Below are 22,015 nucleotides of genomic sequence, written 5' to 3' on the forward strand. Positions count from 1 at the left end.
GAACTTTATATAAATAGAATCAAGCAGAATATATTCTTTCTTTTTTTTTTTTTTAAAGATTTTATTTATTATTTATTTGACAGAGAGAGAGAAATCACAAGTAGGCGGAGAGTCAGGCAGAGAGAGAGAGAGAAGCAGGCTCCCGCTGAGCAAAGAGCCCGATGCGGGGCTCAATCCCAGGACACTGAGATCATGACCTGAGCCGAAGGCAGCGGCTTAATCCACTGAGCCACCCAGGCACCCCGAATATATTCTTTCGATGCTGACTTATTTGGCATAACAGAACATTTGTGAGATTTATCTGTGTTGCTGCATGTTTCAGTACTTAGTTCCTTTTTATAGATGCTGAGTATTCTAGTGTATGGATTTATTGCAGTTTAGCATGATGGTGGACATGTATTTAAAGTTTTGGGCTGTTACGAATAGACTTAAGGCACTTTGATAGAGGACATTGAGAAACACATATTCTGTAATTAAGCTGTAGTTGGGGTCAGGGAGAGACTAATCAGTAAGATGGGTAAAGTTATTTAATTGCTTATTAAAAGGGATTTGGGTTTTTGGTTTTTTTTTTTTGCTTGACCTGTGCTTTCTTATCATGTGTTTTCTCATTTTTTATTCTCCAGCAATAATTTGATCTTATCTTATAATCTCTATTTCATGTCAAGCCTGGGCTTTGACACATGGGGTTGGGAGATGATACATGAAAGGAGAGAATATATAATCTTGCAACAGAAAAAGTGCTGTTTGTCTAAAGAGTATAAGTATGTGATGTATGTGAGTGTTGGTATGTATGTGTGCATGTATGAATAGATGTCCATGTGTTTTAATTAATAATTAAAATTTAATTAATTTAATTTAATTAAAATTAATTTTAATTAAATTAAATTAATTTTAATTAAAATTAAAATTTTAATTAATTTAGTTTTGTATTATTTGTGAAAACAACACAAAACAATCTTTAAAAGATATTAGCAGTCTCTTTGGTCTTGAAAAAATTCCACTGGAATAAAATTTGATGATTGGTGGGGGTGGGGAGGCTCTGAATAATATAAATCAGTTTAGAAAGAAGATGAAAAAGGAGCAGGCATAGACAAAAAGGCGAGAGGGAGAGAGTGAGAGAGGAAAGACCAAGAAGAAGGAGAGGAAGAAGAGGGAGGTGTGTGTGCGAAAGCAATACAGAGCCCTGGGGAGTGAAGTTAGTGAAGTTAACTTATTTTGATGGTTATGTTTGGCAGTTAATTTGGCAGTTACCATCCACAGTTGTGAGTATATCCATGCAGCAGCTTTGAAAAGCCAGAAGCATCATTAGTCCCTGTGCTAAGACTCATATCTTGCATTTGTTGATAATCTTGGTCCCTTAAACTTGCTTGCTTTTGTTTCAGTTTATTTTTTTAAATTTAAAAAAAATTTTAATTTTTTTAAAGATTTTATTTATTTATTTGACAGACAGATCACAAGTAGGCAGAGAGGCAGGCAGAGAGACGGGCTGGGGGAAGCAGGCTCCCCGCTGAGCAGAGCTCCTGAAGCAGGACTCTGAGATCATGACCTGAGCCAAAGGCAAAGGCTTAACCCACTGAGCCACCCAGGCGCCCCCTGTTTCAATTTTTTTTAAAAAAATATTTTTGAGTCCTGATGACAGTTCTTGTTGGTCCTTGTTTTCTATGCTAGGCAGTGGATTGATGCTTCAGTCTCACTACCCTAATGAGTTTAAATTCTGTTTTGAAGGTGGCTATGGAGTTAGTGATAGTGTTAGTTTATTCTTTAATCATGAAATTCTGAGGTTGTGGAAAGGAAGGACCCTGGAGAATACAGAGGAGATACAGGGGAAATTTGATCTATAGTAGGAGTAAAATGCATGATCAGGTAGTCAAGAGACTAGTAGTCATGTGTTTTGATTTGAGGTGATTTTAGAGAGGAAGGGCTAATGGAGAAGAAATTAAAATAGATTAATGCCCATAAATGATAGCAGAGATAGAATTTAAGGTATTCGTTTAGGAAGAAGGAGCTGTCTACCTTCCATATTCCAGTCACTCTGCTAAGTACTGATCTCATTTAGTTTTTATAACATCCTGGACAGACAGTTGTTTTTTACAATGTAGAGAATTGCAGCTCAGGGAGGTTAAGCGATTTTCTTGGGTCACACAGTGAACATGGAGCATGTCCAGCATTCAAGACCAGAGTTCCCACTCTTGAGCCTATGGTATGGTTTCCCTTCTCCATTCTTTTCATACTAACTCCATTCTGCTTTATAGGAACTCAGGGGCAGGTTGGGGGTTAAAATCTATAGCTCCAAGTCCTCCAGGGCCTCTGGACTTTAGACTTTGAGATCTAGACTTCAAGACCACTTGAAGGGCATGAGTGCTGGGATGATGGAAATTACACATGCCCCTACTAAATATAAGCACTACTTGTTAGAATCTAAGCTCTGGGGGTGGGGGTGGGGCGCCTGGGTGACTCAGTGGGTTAAAGCCTTTGCCTTCAGCTCGGGTCATGATCCCAGGATCCTGGGATTGAGCCCCCCATCAGGCTCTCTGCTTAGCGGGGAGCCTGCTTCCTCCTCTCTCTCTCTGCTTGCCTTTCTGTCTACTTGTGATCTCTGTCTGTCAAATGAATAAATTAAATCTTAAAAAAAAAAAAAAAATCCAAGCTCTAGGATGGCTTCACTGCCGTATTTCCAAAACTTCAAACTAGTGATTGGACCCTAGGCTGAATGCTCAATAAATATTTGTTAAGTGACGAATGGGGGAATGCCCATAGGATAGGCCTGTTTGATGGATTGAAGTGGAACTAGGCAGGAGGTGCTTAGGAGAACAGGAGGAAGGGAGCCTGGGAACAAGCACTCTGCATTTTCTGGGCTGGGACCTAGGGGCAGGATTTCAGCCTCTGGGAGAACTGGTCCATGCCCACTACGGAAGGATCCTAGTTAGAAGTGGGTAGGCTGGAGCTGGGTCTAGGAAACAAAGCGTTGAAGTGCCCAAGGTCGCACTAGCATTGACATGAAGTTGGCCAGGTTGAGCTGCTAATAGTTAGAGTTGAGAGGTGTTCTCTCTGATTAGAGATAGGATTGGATCTAGATCCAGTGCTTCCAGCTATAGAGCTGACAGATGCGAGGGCAGGGAGCCAAGCTGTTGTTAAAAAGACCTGTGCACTGCTTTCTTTACTTAGTGTCCATTATGTGTTAGAAAAATTAAATTGTGTGGAAATGTTCAGTTATGTATTTTTTCTGTCTCTGTCAGCATTGTTTTACTAACCAAATTCCTTTAGATCAAAGAATTTGACATCTGTTAAGTTTTTCCTGTATAATCACAGGTTAGAGCTAGCTGTTTATCCATCTCATTTTATAATTTTGTATGTTATTGCAAATATTTTAGAAATACTAGTTTTTTAAAACCATTATTAGACTTCATTGTCATTGATTATACTGTTTCATCATGTGGGTTTAATATAATTCATCCAATTGTTGGCATAGTGCTAAGTCTGTAGTTGTTTCTGTTTTGTTTTTTTAAATATTATATTATATTATATTATATTATATTATTATATAATATTATATTATATTGTAAAATTCATGGATGTAACCTGTTCTAGTTTTTGAACTCTTTTCTCAGGGTAGATGTTCGGGAGCATACTTCCATCATCAAATGCTTTAAACTTTATGTTTTTTGGTAGCTTTTGATGAATATTACCTATTTCTTTTCTAAGAGAGTTGACTAGTTTACAGTGAAGGCAGAAACGTGATAGGGGCCAGGGCTTACTATCCCTTGGCCTGAGTTATGTGGTTGAAAATATCAATAGTCGGGCACTTGAGTGGTTCAGTAGGTTAAGCGTCTGCCTTTGGCTCTCAGGTCGTGGTCCCAGGGTCTTGGGATGAGTCCTGAATATGCTAAGGAGGGAGCTTTCTTCTCTCTCTACCCTTCCCCCTGCTTATGCGCTCTCTCTGTCTCACTCTATCTTTCATAAATAAATAAATCTTAAAAAAAGAATATCAATAGTCATAAAATGCTCTCTCATTTTAATTTATATTTATTTAATAGGTTTGTTCTTTTTTGAATTGTCCCTGATTATATATTTTACTTTGGGAATATGTGATCAAAAAAGAAAGCAACCTTATGCTTATTGTAAATGATCTGGCATAGAACATCGTCCTGTGAGGAGAGAAGAAATCCTGGCATTCTGTTGTTATGGGATTGAATGTTCAGTTCAATCCAAGAAGAAACCTTGAGTTAGAGCTAATGTGCTCCTTTTCCATGTGCCAGGAACTGCATTAAACAGTAGAACAACTTTTTTTTTCAATAACTCTATAAGGTAGATGCTATACACATTTGAGCCACTGTTGAATAAATGAGAGGTTTTAGAGAAAACTTAGGTTAAAAAGAATGGAAAAGGGCGCCTGGGTGGCTCAGAGGGTTGGGCCTCTGCCTTCGGCTCAGGTCATGGTCTCAGGGTCCTGGGATCGAGTCCCACATCGGGCTCTCTGCTCAGCGGGGAGCCTGCTTCCTCCTCTCTCTCTCTCTGCCTGCCTCTCTGCCTACTGGTGATCTCTGTCTGCCAAATAAATAAATAAAATCTTTAAAAAAAAAAAAAAGAATGGAAAAAGCAGCTGTATTTGAAAGGATAGTAGAAGAGGGGTAGTTTTCAGCCTGTGGGAAAGCCACATTGCCCATGTATTTTCTCTTTCTGTACTGCTTGTGCCGTTCTGCCTCATTTATATACCATTGGAAATGACCTCAATTACAGATGTATTCTGCTTAAGAGTCAGCCTCTCTTAAAACTTTAAATATCTCTGGAAGGGATTTGTCCTGGAAGGTGATGCGTTATTAGCCATTAGTGTAAATTAATAATAAGATGTCTTTCCTTTAGACTTTGCTGGCCACAGCTATCCCAAGGGGTGGAGCTTGGGACGGGGGGTGTTGGGAGGAGGAAGGTGAGGTAAATACATTTAGAGGATGAAACACTTATCAGTCAGAAAAGGATGATCTTATGGGGGAATCATAGCTGGAGTACAGAGCAGAGGCCAGCTCCTGGTGGTTGAGGTTTAGGGTTTTGAGATGTGGAAGTGTGAATGAGGTGGCAGGATGCCAAGGTCAAACACTTCCTATTTCAAAACTCTGCACCCAGCAAGGCCTACATCCCAAAAAGAGGAAGGAAACTTTCTTTCTCCTTTTTTTCTGCACCAGTGCCCTATAAGATTGTAGCAGTCAAGTGGTAATATTATATTCACTAATACTGTGATTTATTACTATTTTTAATACTGTTTTATGATTAAATGAGTATCAAGAAGCCAGTTGAAAAAATAAACTTGTGAAACATGACTTATAATTTGGAGACTAAACGCAGATTTTCGAAGATGTATGTAGGACTGAAAGTTGTGGGTTATATTTCATAATGAGTTTTTTTCTTTTTTTTGTCCAACAGCATATAGCATAAGTTTGGGAATAATTTCTTCCCTCTCCTCATGCCCTTTGAACAGCTGTTTCTCTGTTTTCAGGTCATTTCTGGTACACAAGGCCCTTGCTCTTTATTTTATTTTTAAAATATTTTATTTGTTTATTGAGTGAGAGAGAGAGAGAGAGAGCATGTGTGCATGAGAGTGGGGGAAGGGAGCAGCCGGAGAGGGAGAGCGAATCTCAGACAGACTTGCTGTTGAGTACAGAGCCTGATGTGGGGCTCAGATCTGTGACCCTGAGATCATGATCTAGGCTGAAGTCAGGAGTCAGATGCTTAATTGATTGAGCCACCCAGGTGCCTTCCTTGCTCCTTGAACAAACAGGTGCTTCTGATATGAATATAAAATGGCTGGGAAATTAATAAAAAATCTTCTTTTTAGCAGAATAGTCACTGTAAAGTTAATAGTGACTGCATTGTTTCATGTTTGCATGTTTTCATAGACATCTGGAAATCTTGTGTATGGAACAGTCAGACCCCTTGGTAGTCTTTTCTAATAAATGCACTGCTAATGACTCAGGATTTAAAAGACTTACTACATAAATTATTCTCCCCTATGGATTAAATGCCCAAGCTGAAAATAAATTGCAAATCCTAATAGCCAAGCAGAAGGAGTGTACTTGTCTAAGTGAAACATCTTATGTGTAATTTGGCTTGTCAAACAAAGTGAAGTAGGATGAAAGCATCTTACTTAAAATGTGCAGCTGGTGTAAGAGTGTCACACGGGTGCTAATTGTTCGTCTCGGGTATCTTCCATGTCTAGTGTTCCTCTTGTCTTCTCTAATCGCTGGTAGCTTTTCCCCTTCTTCTTTGTTCATTGTAGAAAATGTCTCCACAGTGTAAAATGTTTAGGCTTCTATTTTCTCGGTATTTTGGAAATAAACACATCTAGGTGAAAATAAATTTCTCCTCTTTACCAAAATGATTGATTTAAAGTTGTTTATTTAATGAGCTGGTCATGTTCTTTTTTATTTTTATTTATTTATTTATTTGACAGAGAAATCACAAGTAGGCAGAGAGACAGGCAGAGAGAGAGGGGGAAGCAGGCTTCCCGCTGAGCAGAGAGCCCAATGCGGGGCTTGATCCCAGGACCCCGGGATCATGACCTGAGCTGAAGGCAGAGGCTTAACACACTGAGCCTCCCAGGTGCCCATGGTCATGTTCTTTTACTTCACATTTTTCCCGGCACTTAAATATAATGTTTTTCACGTGAACAAGAAGAAGAATATGTAGAGCCTATGTAACATTCTACAGAACACTAGTTTGATGATCATAGGCTTTTGAGACTCATGGTACTCAGAAGACAGGCCAAACTGAAGCCGTGCCTGGTGAGTGGTGGGTGATAATCACGGAATAAATAGCTGCCTTTACCATTGCTACCGTGGCTAGACTTCTAGAGATCCAGAAGTGCATTCTTTTACTTGGTTTTCACCAGGACCATCTGAGGAGGCTTATGAAATGTGTCTCAGAACTATCTGCTTGGGAATAAAGAGGGGAAGCATTTACCTATCATCTTTCTCCATAGGTCAGGGCTGGCCCCACAATCATTATTCCCCCTGTGCTTCCAGGTGGTGCAGCTTTGAGTCCCCAGTGCATTCCCTGGCTGGGACAAAGAGGGGGGTGAGGCATTGTTAAATTATATTTTCACGGAGGTGATCAAAGTCTACTTAGAACTGGTTGCTGCAGTGGTGGCTTGAGCAAGAGGTAGAGCTGAGGAGATTTGCAGCAGGACACAAATGTCCCATATAGACACATTCTAGAAATAGAATTTGTATTTCTGGGTCAAAGGACATCCAAAATTGTATCTCTTTTAAAATACAAATACCCAGGAGAGTACATTCAGGTTGATTGATTTATTATGCATCTAAATATTCTTCTAGTACCTGAGGCTACAATAAGGTTAAGAGATGTGACCCCACAGGACCAGAGCATGTATTCTTCTACAGGGAGAGAGACAGTAAACATGGGAGCAGATACATAAAGTCATTTCTGACAATAGTAAGTGTTACAAAGCAGATGAAGCCTGTGTAATGCTGTTAGTAGTGACCTGAAAGGGACTGAGAGATCATGATGAGAACACCAGGGTCTGAGTGGGGAAGCTCAGGGTTGATAGAATAGAACTAAAGGGGAATGAGGAAGAGGCTGCTGGAAGGGGAAGGAGGGTTGGACCCCAAGGCATGACACCAGCTGTATATTTTATCTTAGGCCTTAACATAATTGAGAGAGATATTTCAGTTTTTGGAGTGTGGCCCTCCCTCAGTATATATACTGTATGGGAATTAATCACTTTTTTTCCCCCCACTTTTTGATTCTTAGATTGTATCATTAACATTTGTATTATATAACAAACGCAATTCCTTTTTCTTTGATGTTTTGGAATATACTTTAGATCTTAGAGTGCCTTAGGGTTATTTTCATCAATCTCTGTTAATGTGGAAAATGGAGCAAATGGAAAATTTCCATTAGGTCATAATGCTTTGTGGCTAGAGGTTTATTGTGTCAATATAATTCCACTTCATATAAGAAGCAGCACTGTTTAACTGCACCTTTGCTCTGGGGAGCTCAGAAAAATTAGTTTTTAAGGCATGAATTTGTTCCTCAGGCCTCTTAATTACAATGCCCAAGATATTTTTGTGACCTAAATAGCAAATTAAGAAACCACCTCTTTACATTGCTAGGTGTTTCCCACATTTGTTGCTAATAGTAGAGTTTATCCACTCTGTAGAAAGTATGCCATGGGATTGTGATAGCCCCACATTAAAGCACAGCCTTCCTTTTCAGTGATCGGCAAAAGCCATAAGAATCAGAATGAGATCACATATTGAAGGATTAGAATAGTGAATTTGATCTCCCAAATCAGAGGTTTCTGAAGTTTTTGTAATTTGTGTGTCACCTTCTTGATTTTGCTATATTCATTAAATAATGTTTTCCTTTATGTTGACTTAATTCTTGCTTAAATATATTTACTTAAAAAGAGTTTATATTATTGAAATAAATAGAGGGTATCTTTAAAAACCTACTCCTAACTAGTGACATAAGAATGCTTATCTGGGTGCCATCTAAAGGCATTATACTCACTCCGGTTAATGCTGCTCTCATAGCAGACTCTACTTGTGCCGTACAAGGTGTGTGATCTTGGGCCAGTTACCCAACTTCTCCAAGCCTCTAATATTCATTTGTGTATAATGGGGATAGTGAGATATTATTGCCTACCATGTGCTTAGCACAGTGCCTGATGTAGTAATTGCTCATTAAGTGGAAGCAATTACAAGACTGTATTGTTGGGGGCACCTGGGTGGCTTAGTGGGTTAAAGCCTCTGCCTTCGGCTCAGGTCATGATCCCAGCGTCCTGGGATTGAGCCCTGCATTGGGCTCTCTGCTCAGCAGGGAGCCACTTACTTCCCCATCTCTCTCTGTCTGCCTTTCTGCCTACTTTTGATCTCTGTCAAATAAATAAATAAAATCTTAAAAAAAAAAAAAAGAATATTGTTGAGGTGATTGTTGCCTTTATTACTCTTGCTGAAAAAAGAAGTACTGGAAATTTAGAAATTGGGCAAACACTTCCATTCTGCACCTATAGAGAGGGCTCAAGGTAGTGGAAAAAATCGCAGACCAAAGAGTTGGCAAATTTGATTATATTCTTAGCTTTCCACTGACCAACTGTACCACTTGGTCCAGGCTTTGGGCCTCTTCTAAGATTGGGTTTCTTTATCAAACAAATTAGAAGGTTTGATTTGATTTGATCCCAAGGCATCCAGCTCATAGGCTGCCAGCTGTTTGAGTGGTTCTGATTGTGGGTTATGGTTCATCTGAAATTAGGAGCACTTTTTATTTTGTTTCATTTTTGCTTGCTCTCCAATAGACAAAGTAATCTAGAAGGTTGGTGTGCCCCAGGCTGTTTTCCTGTTTTCATCATGAGTAACTAATTCATGGTCGTCATATTAGTAAGCCTAGGCCAATTATTCATTGTTTTTGATGCTGTATATAATTAATAAATAATGAGCTATTGAAATTTAGTCCTGGTAAAATTATATCATAAAACTGAGGCATTTTTAAAGGATTTGCTGACAGAAAGATATTATGCATAAACTTATTCTATACATTTGACTAACACTTAAGGTATATTTAATAGTATTGTTTGCCAAGCATAGGGACCACTTGACTCATCATTAATTGATGAATCAATTAAAATCAATTGATTTTAATGAATTAAAAATTATTTATGTGGGGCGCCCGGGTGGCTCAGTGGGTTAAAGCCTCTGCCTTCAGCTCAGGTCATGATCCCAGGGTTCTGGGATCGAGCTCCACATCGGGCTCTCTGCTCGACGGGGAGCCTGCTTCCCTTCCTGTCTCTCTCTGTGTGCCTCTCTGCCTACTTGTCTATCAAATAAATTTTAGAAAGTCTTTAAAAATAAAAATTATATGTGAATTTCTAACTACATGGCCTACAATTGAAATAACTTTTCTGTCCCTGGCATGCATATTCCACAGTTTTATGAATTTCATTCTCCTGATAAGGTTGGTCTGGGCTTGGTAGTGATGAAGTTGAAGGTAAGGAAGCAAAATAAAAATTTTAAAAGACTGCTGTAGCTTCTTTTTTAGATGGATGTGTATATAAGTGAGGGCATCTGTGTGTATGTTACTTAGTATGAATCAATTACTGATTTTTGTCACTTAAGAATGTATCTTAGAAACTGTCCCATTCATATTGCTTCGTCATTGTTTTGAATGACTGCAGAGCATTCCATTGAGTGGAAGGGATATAAGTGTTTAATCTGTCTCCTTGCAATGGACAGTTAGGCTTTTTCCTAACTTCTGCTCTTACCCTCAGTAGTGTATCTGTGGGTCACATTGCTGGGTCGGAGGTTATGTGCATTTGTAATTTTGATTAAAATGGGCCAATTGGTTTTTAAGAACGTTGAGCCAGTATACACTCCTACCAAAAGTGCATGAGTGAGTCCAATTCTGGTCAACCGCTTTTCTCTGCCAGGGCTCCTGTCTTCCTATATTACCATCAGTTTGAATGTTAGTTTCTCACACTGTATTGCGTCTGGGAAAATGTTTATTAGGTGGGTGATTGTTAGTATTTGTATAAATTTCATAGGGATTAAATCTTACACTGAAAACCACTTTCTTAACTGTATGTGTTTGCTGAATTAAATGGCAGCACTGTTAAGCATATTGGAATGTACTTTACGTTGCTTCAGAGCACAATTATACCAGAGTAGAAAAACCTCCAATTTGCAAATTATCAACAACTAAAGGTTTCCATGGAGATCATTTTCATAACGTAATGAAACACACTATTCATATTGTATGAAAGGTTTGGCTATAAACAGCATTATTTGCATTTTGTTTTTCTTAAATTCAGAAGGAAAAGGCCGCTAGATACTGTTTCTATATTTTTAGAGAAAACTAATATTAGTTGGTGAAGTTGCACTAAAAACACATGAAATTATTCTCTCCGTCCTTCATTCTGGCCATTTGATTGTGTACATGTGGGTTAACTACACATGCAGCCTCTAGATTGGAAGGTAGAATTTCTATGGTTCCTTTAAACAAATAGACTAGTTTGTGTTACACAATAACATGAACACCCTCTTTCTTTTCCACATTAAGGATTATTACATAGATAGAGAAAACCACTATCCCAAACTACTGTTTCTTTTCTCATTTTCTTCTTGAGCTACAGCTTGGCATCTATGAGAGTCGATTCCTGAAGGAACTTAGGTTTTATTTATTTTTTATGCTAATGTGATCTTTTCTAAAATTGACCATTGTTCTAATAGTTGAGGTTTTTTTTTTCTTTTGGCTTTTATAAAAGAGCAGCAGATGTTCAAGAACTTTTTTTAATGAAGTTTTCCTCTTTAATTTGACTTTCAAATGTGGTACTTAACATAGCTTCCTACCAGTTCACTTAACAAGAAAAAAATGTTTCCATTATTGACCTATTTGTAAAGCAGTTGTGGTGTTGGATATAGTTTATAGTGAAGATACTGGTTAAATCTCATAGAAAAATGCATAATTAATATAAAATCTCTTGGAGTTATTAAAATACAAATACAAATTAAAAAGTTAATATTAGGCAATTACCTTTTGTGTTTTCCTTTTTAGTACATATATTACATTTTAGAGAAATCGTATGATTATACTGAGTATTGAATTTAAAATTGTTCTTTCCCCTAAGGAAAGCAGTTTGTTGTGTTATTCAGACAGTGGAAGAGCAAAATGAGGCTTTGTTGTGGTATGTATTACTTTGGCTTCATGCCTTCCCCACAAATCACTGAAGGTCATGATGCTTGAATTGAAGGGGGAAAAAAAACCATTTTTACTGAACCATAGCACCCCCTAGCATCCTAATAGTTTTTGTTTTGAAAATTCAAAGGTACATTTTGTTTATGCTTATAAAAAAGAACCATTAAGGGCGCCTGGGTGGCTCAGTGGGTTAAGCCACTGCCTTCGGCTCGGGTCATGATCTCGGGGTCCTGGGATCGAGTCCCGCGTTGGGCTTTCTGCTCAGCAGGGAGCCTGCTTCCTCCTCTCTCTCTCTGCCTGCCTCTCTGCCTACTTGTGATCTCTCTCTGTCAAATAAATTTAAAAAAAGAACCATTAATCTAATACCTAATATCTCTTATATTTTTATGACCAGGAAGGGATCTTTGAAAGATTCTATAGAAATTATGGAGAATGTGGGTCGTCGCCCTTTTTGCAAATAATTGTTCCATTACTTTCCATGGAGTGTTCCCTGTGTCCATGGAGTATTCGGGTCAGGATGCAGATCATAAGTTTTCACTGCATGCGTTGTGATCTGTATAGGAGTGGTAAATAGTTAAGTGTTCCTCGGTCCACCTGCCTAACCGCACTGACTTACATGTTGCAGGTACTTCTCCCAGCAGCTGGTCTGTTACAGTTACAGGATGTGAAGAAGACCTGCTGTGAATTTTTGGAGTCTCAGCTTCACCCTGTCAACTGCTTAGGAATTCGAGCTTTTGCTGATATGCATGCATGCACAGACCTCCTGAACAAAGCCAACACCTATGCAGGCAAGTGGAATAGACCTCGGCTGAGTTTGAGATGGAGGAATCTGGAGCTTTTGAGTTCTGATATGAATCTGTAGTGATTTCTAGAAAGTTGTGTCATGTTTCTGGATCTGGACTTTATAAAAATACATTTAAAATCTTATAATGTATCACTGCATAATTGAAGTATGTTTATAAAATTCTGAACTTAAAAAAAAAAGAAAAACCTCTATAAATTAGTATTGGGCCTAAATAGAATAGCTAGTTTTATGCAAGTATTGAATCCCTGTCTTTTTTGAGAAAATATTTGCATATGAAATTAAGTCATCTAATTTCTGTGGCTTTGTACCCCCTTTTCTTAAACCCAAGGCAACAATTTTCTGGCTTAAAAATTTTCAAGGTGTTGAAGTCTAGTTGCCTTTGGGCGGAGTGGAAAAATAGATCTGAAATATAGGCATCTTTCTCCTTAGACACTAGTTCTCAGAATCTCCTGCTGGCACCCTCCTTCTGTGGCAGAGGCAGCCCATTGCTCTTGTCAAGGAAGCCATCACTTTGTTTTCTATATAGGACCCTCTGATCCTGATCCCCATCTCTCCAGTTTAGGGGGAGAGTTTCTTGTTATTGTTTTGGATATAGCTCAAGTACACAAAAGTAACTTATAATTTATTTTGCTGTGAATTTATAAGCATGTAAAAAATACATATTAAAGGTGATTGTTAGGAAGTTTCTAATTTTTTTAAACATCTTTGGGAAGGTAAGTCTGGTGGAAGTTATAACCCACCATCTCTGTCCTATAGTTGTAAGATCCAGTAAGAACTGTTACTATAGAACCTTCCATGACCACTGCCCCTTAATATGCTTTAGAATCCCAACTTCCTCCAGCCTTCAAATGCAAGAGCCACTTGTCTAAACTCCACTCCACAGTTCTTACTCAACAGGACACTGTAGCACACTGACCCGGATAAGGAGGGGTGTGTGTGTGTGTGTGTGTGTGCTTTTACATATGTGTGTGTGTGTTTACATATGTATGCACCAAGCACTGAAGAAAAGTATGCTATCATCCCTATTGTATTTATCAAAGAAATAATGGTAAGTGGTTAGCTGGAGAAAAAACCTGCAGTGCTGCAGTGAAACATAATATGACCAGTAGATTTGAATTTTATAGATTTCTTTGGGGTGGCCTGATTGGTCTGAATACCCTTTATAAGATTCTTTCAGTGGGAAAAACATGATCTGAATTTCAGAAGGCTAATTTACAGATGAACTTTTAGCACACAGCCCTTCTGTAAGCTGGGGAATGCCTATATATGTAATGATATTCATGTAATCCTTCTGAGTGGGATGAGACATTTTAAGAAAAACCAAAGACAAATTTGGATTCACTGATGTATTCCAGTGTTCTTTAGCTCTTCTTCAGCTAAATAGAAAATTTTCCTTCTAAATCTGTAAGATCCATTAACTCTAGACATAATGTGCCTGTTATGAGTGATTTATATTGGGAGAACGAAGGAGGCTTGTATATTTTTTGATTATTTTTTTTCTGCATGAACATATCTTTCTTGGGCAGCTAGTTGTCTCATATGACTTGATACACATTATTGACTTTTAAGAGATAGGGAAAGGGACTGGGGACAGAATGAATAAAGCAGGACTCATGCAAAAGATGTCCACACATAATTCACATGATGTACTAGAACTCTTAGTTCTGCTTCTGTCAGAACCAACTCATGCTCTGTGTGTTTAGGAGATCTTTATTAGATTTAATTATTTCTTTTTCTTATTTAAAATCTTAAATTTAGTGTGGTATACTATAAAATAAGAACAGTTATTCACCAGAATTTGAAGACCTCTATGTCTTCGTTTGTAGAGTCCTTCTTCATAATTATGCAGAGAATTCTTTGTGGACAGTTTATTGTCATTTTCAGCAAAATCATAAAGAAAAATTCTTAATTTTTAAAAAAATATTTTTAAAATTTATTTTAAAGAGAGAAGGCTCAGGGAGGGTGAGAAACCAGTGGGCAGGGTAGAAAGTGTGAGCAGGGATGGTGTAAATCCTTCCTGCTTATCCTGTTGCACTCCCTTAGCTGTGGCAGTGTGATGCTGGCAGTCATAGCCCGTCACGCTGGCCCCCATGCTTCACTGGGGCCTGTAGCGACATGTTTTTCAAATCATAGACAGCTGAGGGCGACTAGACCAGCCAGGTTAAATGATCTGCATACTGAGGCATGGTGTTCTGGACTGTAATCAGCCTTTGTTATGCTCTTGAATTATTTTCTTAGCTAAAAAGCTAGGTGAAATTATTTTTGCTTCATGCCTAAAAAAGAAAATTTTCACACCCAATTCCAGGTTGTACAGACTCGTTTGGATAATGCCGACTTGTGGATGCTGTTAGTTCCCATGTATTTTGAGTGGTGTCTGTATTTTAAGAGTTTCCCAAATCACGAATTCCTTTGTTTTTAGCATTTTCTCCAGGACAAAAATATGGAGGAGATAAAAAGTGAACTTACTGGTTTCAATGCATTTTAATAGTCCCAGACTGTTTTGAAAGTTAGATTTTAATCTTAACTTGAAATATGAATTTTATTTAGCATTCTGTGTTGACAAACAAAAGTTGCCAGTTGTGGAATTGTAAGAATTTAAACAAATTTAAGGGAAACAACAGTTTTATGTTTTTAATCGTTCATTCATCTCGCCACTGCTGACATTAAAAGTTTGAGAAGCTGCTTACTCTCAGTTCTTAGTCATCTTTGGGGAGATTTGCAGTATCATTTTCAAGCCAGTGTTCTGGCTCAAGTTCTAGGATTGGTGAACACTCAGTATTCCCCAGTGCCAGGAAAACCTGCAGTCTTCTCCAGTCCTTAACATACTTTCAATTTTCTTTCTTGCCCTCCTCTTGATATTAACCCTATTGTCTGTTTACATCCTGGCCTGAATTGCCACCCTATTAGCCTTTCTACCTTGCTTGCAACAATGACACTTTTTTATATGCCCAGCTGTTTTCATGTGTGTCCCCTCTCCCTTTGTCTTAAATGAAACTTTGTTTTCCCTCCAAACCAGATTGTTGGGGGCCGACTTCTTTTTTTTTTTTTTTTTTTTTTAATTTATTTATTTGACAGAGAGAAATCACAAGTAGACAGAGAGGCAGCCAGAGAGAGAGAGAGAGGGAAGCAGGCTCCCTGCCGAGCAGAGAGCCCGATGTGGGACTCGATCCCAGGACCCTGAGATCATGACCTGAGCCGAAGGCAGCGGCTTAATCCACTGAGCCACCCAGGCACCCGGGGGCAGACTTCTTTAGGGAACACCCCTCCCCCCCAACTCTGGGAAAGTGGGTGAAGGGGTACGACTTCAGACTGTTGTTCTGTCCCTGTCACCATCCTCCATTCTGCCCCTGCTGGCTGGAGGCCTGCAGCATTCTCTCTGCAGCCTGTTTTCCCTCCAGACCTCCACGTCTGCTTCTGTCTTTGACACCTAGATTGTCTCCTCCCTCTCTACTTCCTCTCTTTTGCCGTCAGCAATCTCGGGATATTTCCTGTTGGCTTCCTTGAGATTCCCTGTTCATGGTTACTTGTGGCCACCATCTTTCCTCCATAAACAGACGTGCCACCTTAGACCTTGATTCCAGGGCATGTTGAACCTTGTTTGGACACCTTGTTGATATTTGAAACAGCTTTGTGCTGACTCTATTCTTGCCTCCTCATGTATTTCTTCATAAATCTGTTCTCTGATTCCACTTACCCTGCAATCTCTTGGCCCTTTAGCATAGTCTAAATGGCTAGTCATTTCAAAGCTATGCTTTGTGTGTGTCTACCTTTACCCAGGCTGCCGTGGGTCATAAAGAGGCTCAGGGCAATTTAACCCCTGCTTACAGGGCCAATAATATTCCACTTACATCCAGGTTCAGTGTCTACATTATGCCTTATTCTCTGTAAAAGTAGGTCCCATAACATTTTATTTATTTTTGCAATCAGTTTGCTTCAATCATTTGCCCACCATTCTGTAATTTAGGCTAGGAGTCACTGCGTGGGGTAAACATCTGTCAAAAAAAGCCTGTGATTTTGAAAGCTGCCCTTTTGAAAGAAACTTGTATTGAGAGTTTGGTTTTTATAGTAGTATTACTAGCCTTGACTGTGTGATATGCATACTAAAGACTAAGGTGCTGATTATCCAAGGGTCTTTGCAGTGTTAATTTACCAATACAGAAGATTTTCCCTTTGGAGAACCATGAAAGCATTTGATGTACGAATTCATGCCGACTTAATTGATGCTTCTTACAAGAACTAATCATTTTTATGTTTTTACATTCATAATGTTCCTCATTTGTGTCCTAGTAAGTGACATGCAATCTCTCTGCTCTGCTTTGGGATGATAGTTTTTCTCATTCAGATGAGTAAGCTGTTTCTAGGTTTCACCAAAGCTGTCTGTGTTAATGGAGCTGCTGGAGATATAAATGTAATTTTTTTTTTCCTTAGAGGCTAATAGTATTCAGAATGAAAGAATCACAGAGTATTAGCACCTGTAGGGAACTTAGCGGTTATCTCATCTAACATTTATTTTATTAATTAGGATAACGAAGACCGGGGGGGATTTTTATTTTCCCAAAAACACTTTATCTCTCAGGGATAAGCTGTTTTGGGATCTGAAATATGTTATTATCCATGCACTTACCCTCATTTCTCAGATGGAATTCTGTACTAGGTGGAATATAGAGGAATTATAGGAATTCTTAATGGCACTTAATTCTGATCAAAAAGGTTTTTGATGTTGGGAAATCAAATATAAAGGATGCTTTGTAGCTTATCACAGGATGTATAACTGAACAAACAAAACTTTGGACTTTTATTTTGTATTTTATTGGACTTAATTTAGGATGAGGGACCAGAGCTAATGATCCCCAACAGACCTTGTGTGACAAATCCCAAGGCTTGTCTTTCATTTCTCTATAATCTTATTTTAGTTGCAGCAACGAAGCAAACAGGAAAATTCAACTATCCTAGAGAGTGAACAGAATCATATATAAGGAAGAATGTATATGTATATCATATATATACAATGAATGTGTTTAATATGTATTGCACATTCATGAGATAGTATGTACTACTGGAGTTATGCCTTCCTGCAGTTGTGGGATTTGTCTAGAGAAAAGGAACTGATTATTGAATGTCAGCTTAACTAGGCTGGCTTTACTCAGCAGCAGTGGTAAACTAGTAAGGGCAGGTTACTAAAGTCACAGTGAAAGCTCTGTGCTGTAAACAGTAATTTGTCAACATGTGAGTTAAAAGGTTGGAGGCAATAGTTGAGGTTAGTAAGGGAGAACCATGGTAATGAAGATAGGAGGTGACTGAAGCCAGTCTGGGGATATGGGAACTAACCAAACGCTGACATGATCTGCTCTTTAGGATTACATTTTAAGTATTTTGTGGGTACATTTTAGTGCATGCAATAACTGTTAATTTGGGTACCTCGCTGAGGTGCAGTAAGCTGAGTAAGAATTCATTCAGTGAAAAGGAAGAATTTCTTATCTTGGCTTTGTGACAGGTATTAAGCTTATATCAGTCAAACCAATCCAAAGATGTTAGCATTTTAGCTGATAGTGTATTGAATAACAGTTCTGTAACTCTGTCTAGAAAGATGTAAGGTGATTATCTCATTCTCTTCTTCCAGGGTCAGACCATATCTATGAAACTGAGTTCATTTTCAGGTTATGTGTTTTGAGAGAGACTGACAAATGGAAGCCCTAAATTTGGAGCCAGCATGATGGTGAAGATCCCAAGCAGTATTATGTAAGAAATGCTCAAGAGTTAGGAGTTTGTAGACCATGGAAATAAAATTTAGAAGAACATAATGCTCTATAAAAGTTTGAAGGAATTTCAGGAGTAAGAGACATTAATCACGTCTTTGGTGGGCAGAGGTAGTGTCAGTGTTAGAAAATAAGAGGGAGAAAGATTCTAGTGCAACATAAAGCCGAACTGCCACTTATAATAAGTGTTCAAGAATGGTGTGACTACCTTGCTGTCTGTTGATGTGTGCAACATGTGTAACAGATAACCATCAAATACAAGCATTTTAGAGGTTGCTCTGACAGAAAATGAAAGTTGTGTCAGGGACCTTTCAGATTTCTTATACAACTAAATTTTATGATTTCCCATGGCATTAGAGGAAAAGATTCAACAGGATTTGTGGAAGAATTTATTTTAGGGTTTAAAGAGAGGAAGGGATGTAGGAGGGGGGAAAAGGGAAGTTCTTTAATGGATACAGAGTTTCATATTTGCAAGATGAAAAAGTTTTGACTATCTGTTTCACAACATTGTGAGTATACGTAAAACTACTGAACTGTATACTTAAAAATGGTTAAGATGGTAAATTTTATATTCTTTGTCTCACCACAATAAAAAAGGAAAGAAAAAGGAATGAGGAATTGAGGTTTCATTTAGCCTTGGAATCAGTGCAGATAGTAGAGCCATTAAGACACAAAAGGAGGGATGCCTGGGTGGCTCAGTCGTTAAGCCACAACCCCGAGATCAAGAGTCACAGGCTTGGGAGGCCTGGGTTGCTCAGTGGGTAAAGTGTCTGCCTTCGGCTCTGGTCATGATTGTGGAGTCCTGGGATTGAGCCCCGCATCAGGCTTCCTGTTTCTCCCTCTTCCACTCCCCCTGCTTGTGTTCCCTCTCTCTCTGTGTCTCTCTCTGTCAAATAAATAAATAAAGTCTTAAAAAAAAAAAGACACAAAAGGAGTATAGGAGGGCACTCTAGGTATCTAGAGGAAGGTACTGACACTCTTTGAGGTGTAGGTGGATCTTAGTCTTGATTGCTTGAGGGAGAATGAGAGTGAAGTGCACTATCAATTTTAAGAAATTCTCTGACTGGGCAAGTATATTAGCAATAGGCAAAGGTAGCAGGCCAGTGGAGGACCTTGATTTATTTTGAGAGATAATCAGACTCAGCCAGAGAATCTTTGCCAAGCATCCAACCAAGGTGGGGGAAACTGGGCAATGAAGAAAAATTCAGATAGTAGAGCCAAGGTAAGTGGCCTAAAGTGGTGAATAATGTGAAGTTTTTAGAGGACTGCTTGTATGGATTACTGGGTGTGTGGTTGGGGATGAATCTGATTAGAAGAGTCATGGTGATGATTCAGATCACGTAGAGACTAACAGGTGGAAATTCAAATATTGAGGTTTGGAGAGAGGTTGAATCTGGGAGCAACCATACTGGGGTGCTAGTTAAAGATAGCTGGGGACACATAAATGTGGATGAGATGGGTAAGGGAGGGTAAGCAGAAAATGAAAAAAGGGCTCAGGGCAGACAGGACAAATAAGCACAGGCAGCAGACTCAAATGTTTAGGGAGCTGAAGGAGATAAACTGAGTGATTAGAAAGGTTAGACAGACACCTGGCTGGCTCAGTGAATAGAGCATGTGACTTTTTTTTTTTTTAAGATTTTATTTATTTATCAGAGAGAGAAAGTGCACATAAGCAAGGTAGCACAGGCAAGGGGAGCGTCAGGCAGAGGGAGAAGCAGACTCCCCGGCGAGCAAGAGGCCTGATGCAGAGCTCTGATCCCAGCACCTTGGGATCATGACCTGAGCCGAAGGCAGACTCTTAACCCACTGAGCCACACAGGCCTCCCAAGTGTGTGACTCTTGATCTCGGGGTTGTGGGTTTGAGACCCACGTTGGGTATAGAGATTACTTAAAAAAATAAAAACTTTTTAAAAAAGTTTAGAAAACAGTATTATAGAATCTGAATTGGGAGAGAGTATCCTTAGGATTAAACACTGTATGGGGGTTGAGAAGTTTTAATCTTAAGAAAAGGACTTCCAAAGAACAAATTCAGGGGAAGGGTGAGCCAGAGGCTACGCTACAACAGGTTAAGATGTGAGAGCACAGTGCTCCAAAATGCAGAGGCTTCTGCTTGTATGAATAAACTAAAGAAGTTTTGTATGAATATCAACAATGTAGGGCAGTGGCCCAAGATGGGGAGGATAACCATTTTTTTTTTTCTTACTTAGGACAGCATTTGTCCACTGAAGTCAGGACAATAAAATGTGTTCATTATCTATAGCAAAACTTTTTTTCCCACTGGGGAAGGAAACTGGGCCTAGTTTGGAAATACTTTTATTTTTTCTTTTATAAAAATCTTAAGCACTAAGATGTTCTTCATTTTTGCCTCACCACCCCCAACAACAAGTATTCTGTATCTATCCATGTACAAAATGCCTTTGTGGGACCTGTGGGGTCCAGCATCATACATCATCCAGTGGGAGTCTTGCCCACTTGTGCATTGCATAATAGGCAGACAGACTCGTGTCTTGGCTGTGGACTCTGAAGTGACCCATGAACCCATTCTAGCCCTTCTTGACTGAAGTCAAGGAGCCACTGGAGAACATTGACCTAGATGATCACCTGTGGTCAAGAGAGTCTTTGAAGAGGTCTAGGTTTCCAGAGAAGATCCAGCACTTACCAGAGGGATAAAAAAGTTTGGATACATTAGAGTGGGTCAGAACAGTTTGTCTTTACACACATCACACCTTCCCTAAGGTACTACAGCACAGGAGCAAGAAAGAACTTCCTCAGGAAACAATTCTTTTAGTGCAGAAAAGGGAGAATGTATGAGTGAGTGCCCAGGTACACATTTCTACTAACTGTGTGGTGGACTCCCATCAAAAAGCCTTCCCACTAGCTGCTGGGAAAGCCCCCTGTCTCAGATCCTCTCAACAGACCCATGGCCAGCCCATCCCCTGTGTGCTGTGCCCCTTACCTCCACTGTGTGGCCAGTTTCCTATTTGTGCTTTTGTAGAAAGCATCAAGAGTGGGCTTTGGAAGGTGACAAACAAGCACATGCATCCAAATCTGTGGGTGAGGGAGAGACCACAAACTTCAGCTGTAGCACCACCTTTAAGAAAACAAGAGGCTGTGAGCACTCAGCTTGGTGTGTTGCAGGATGAAGACAAGCATACAAGCTTAAGATTTCTTCCGCAAAAGAGAATAAGAAGCTTAGAGCAGATGTATCCATGGAAGGTCCAGGAAATCCTCAGAATCTCCAGCAGGGCTAAAGACAGATATTAGTCCCCTAAAGACAGTAAAGTGACTGCTACTTCAAATGCAGAGACAGCAGCACATAACTCCAAGAAACATTAAAAAATCATGGTAATATGACACCACCAAAAGGTCACAGTAATCTTCCCATAACCAAGCCCCAAAACATCCAAGATCTGTTATTTTCCTGATAAAGAATCAAAATAGCTGTTTTAAGAAAACTCGGCTTCAAGAAAACACCAATAATTCAGTGATTTCAGGAAAACAATACAGGAATAAAATAAGTTTAACAAAGAGAGATCATTAAAAAAATTTTTTTTGGAGCTGAAGGATTCATTGAATGAAATGAAAAATGCAGTGGAAAAGATCAACAGACTTGATCAAGCAGAAGAAAGAATCAGGAAGCTTAAAACTATCCAGTCAGGAGAACAAGGGAAAAAAGAATGAAAAGGAATGAAGAAAAGCTGCATAATCTATGAAATTCCATCAGAAGGACCAACTGGTGAATCAGTAGAGTTCT

At 39.1% G+C, this 22,015-nt stretch overlaps 1 protein-coding gene across 2 annotated transcripts in view; it reads left to right on the forward strand.

Moving 5' to 3' along the window:
- Positions 1 to 22,015, forward strand: part of KLHL2 (kelch like family member 2) — a 109,899-nt gene that overhangs the window by 51,070 nt on the left and 36,814 nt on the right. For both annotated transcript variants that reach the window (XM_059174678.1, XM_059174687.1), the window contains one exon: positions 12,326 to 12,488. In XM_059174678.1, coding sequence (XP_059030661.1) covers positions 12,326 to 12,488 — 163 coding nt within the window. The remainder of the gene's footprint in view (positions 1 to 12,325; positions 12,489 to 22,015) is intronic.

The sequence above is a fragment of the Mustela lutreola genome, chromosome 1 (genome assembly GCF_030435805.1).
Source record: "Mustela lutreola isolate mMusLut2 chromosome 1, mMusLut2.pri, whole genome shotgun sequence".
In the NCBI taxonomy this organism is placed as follows: Eukaryota; Metazoa; Chordata; class Mammalia; order Carnivora; family Mustelidae; genus Mustela; species Mustela lutreola.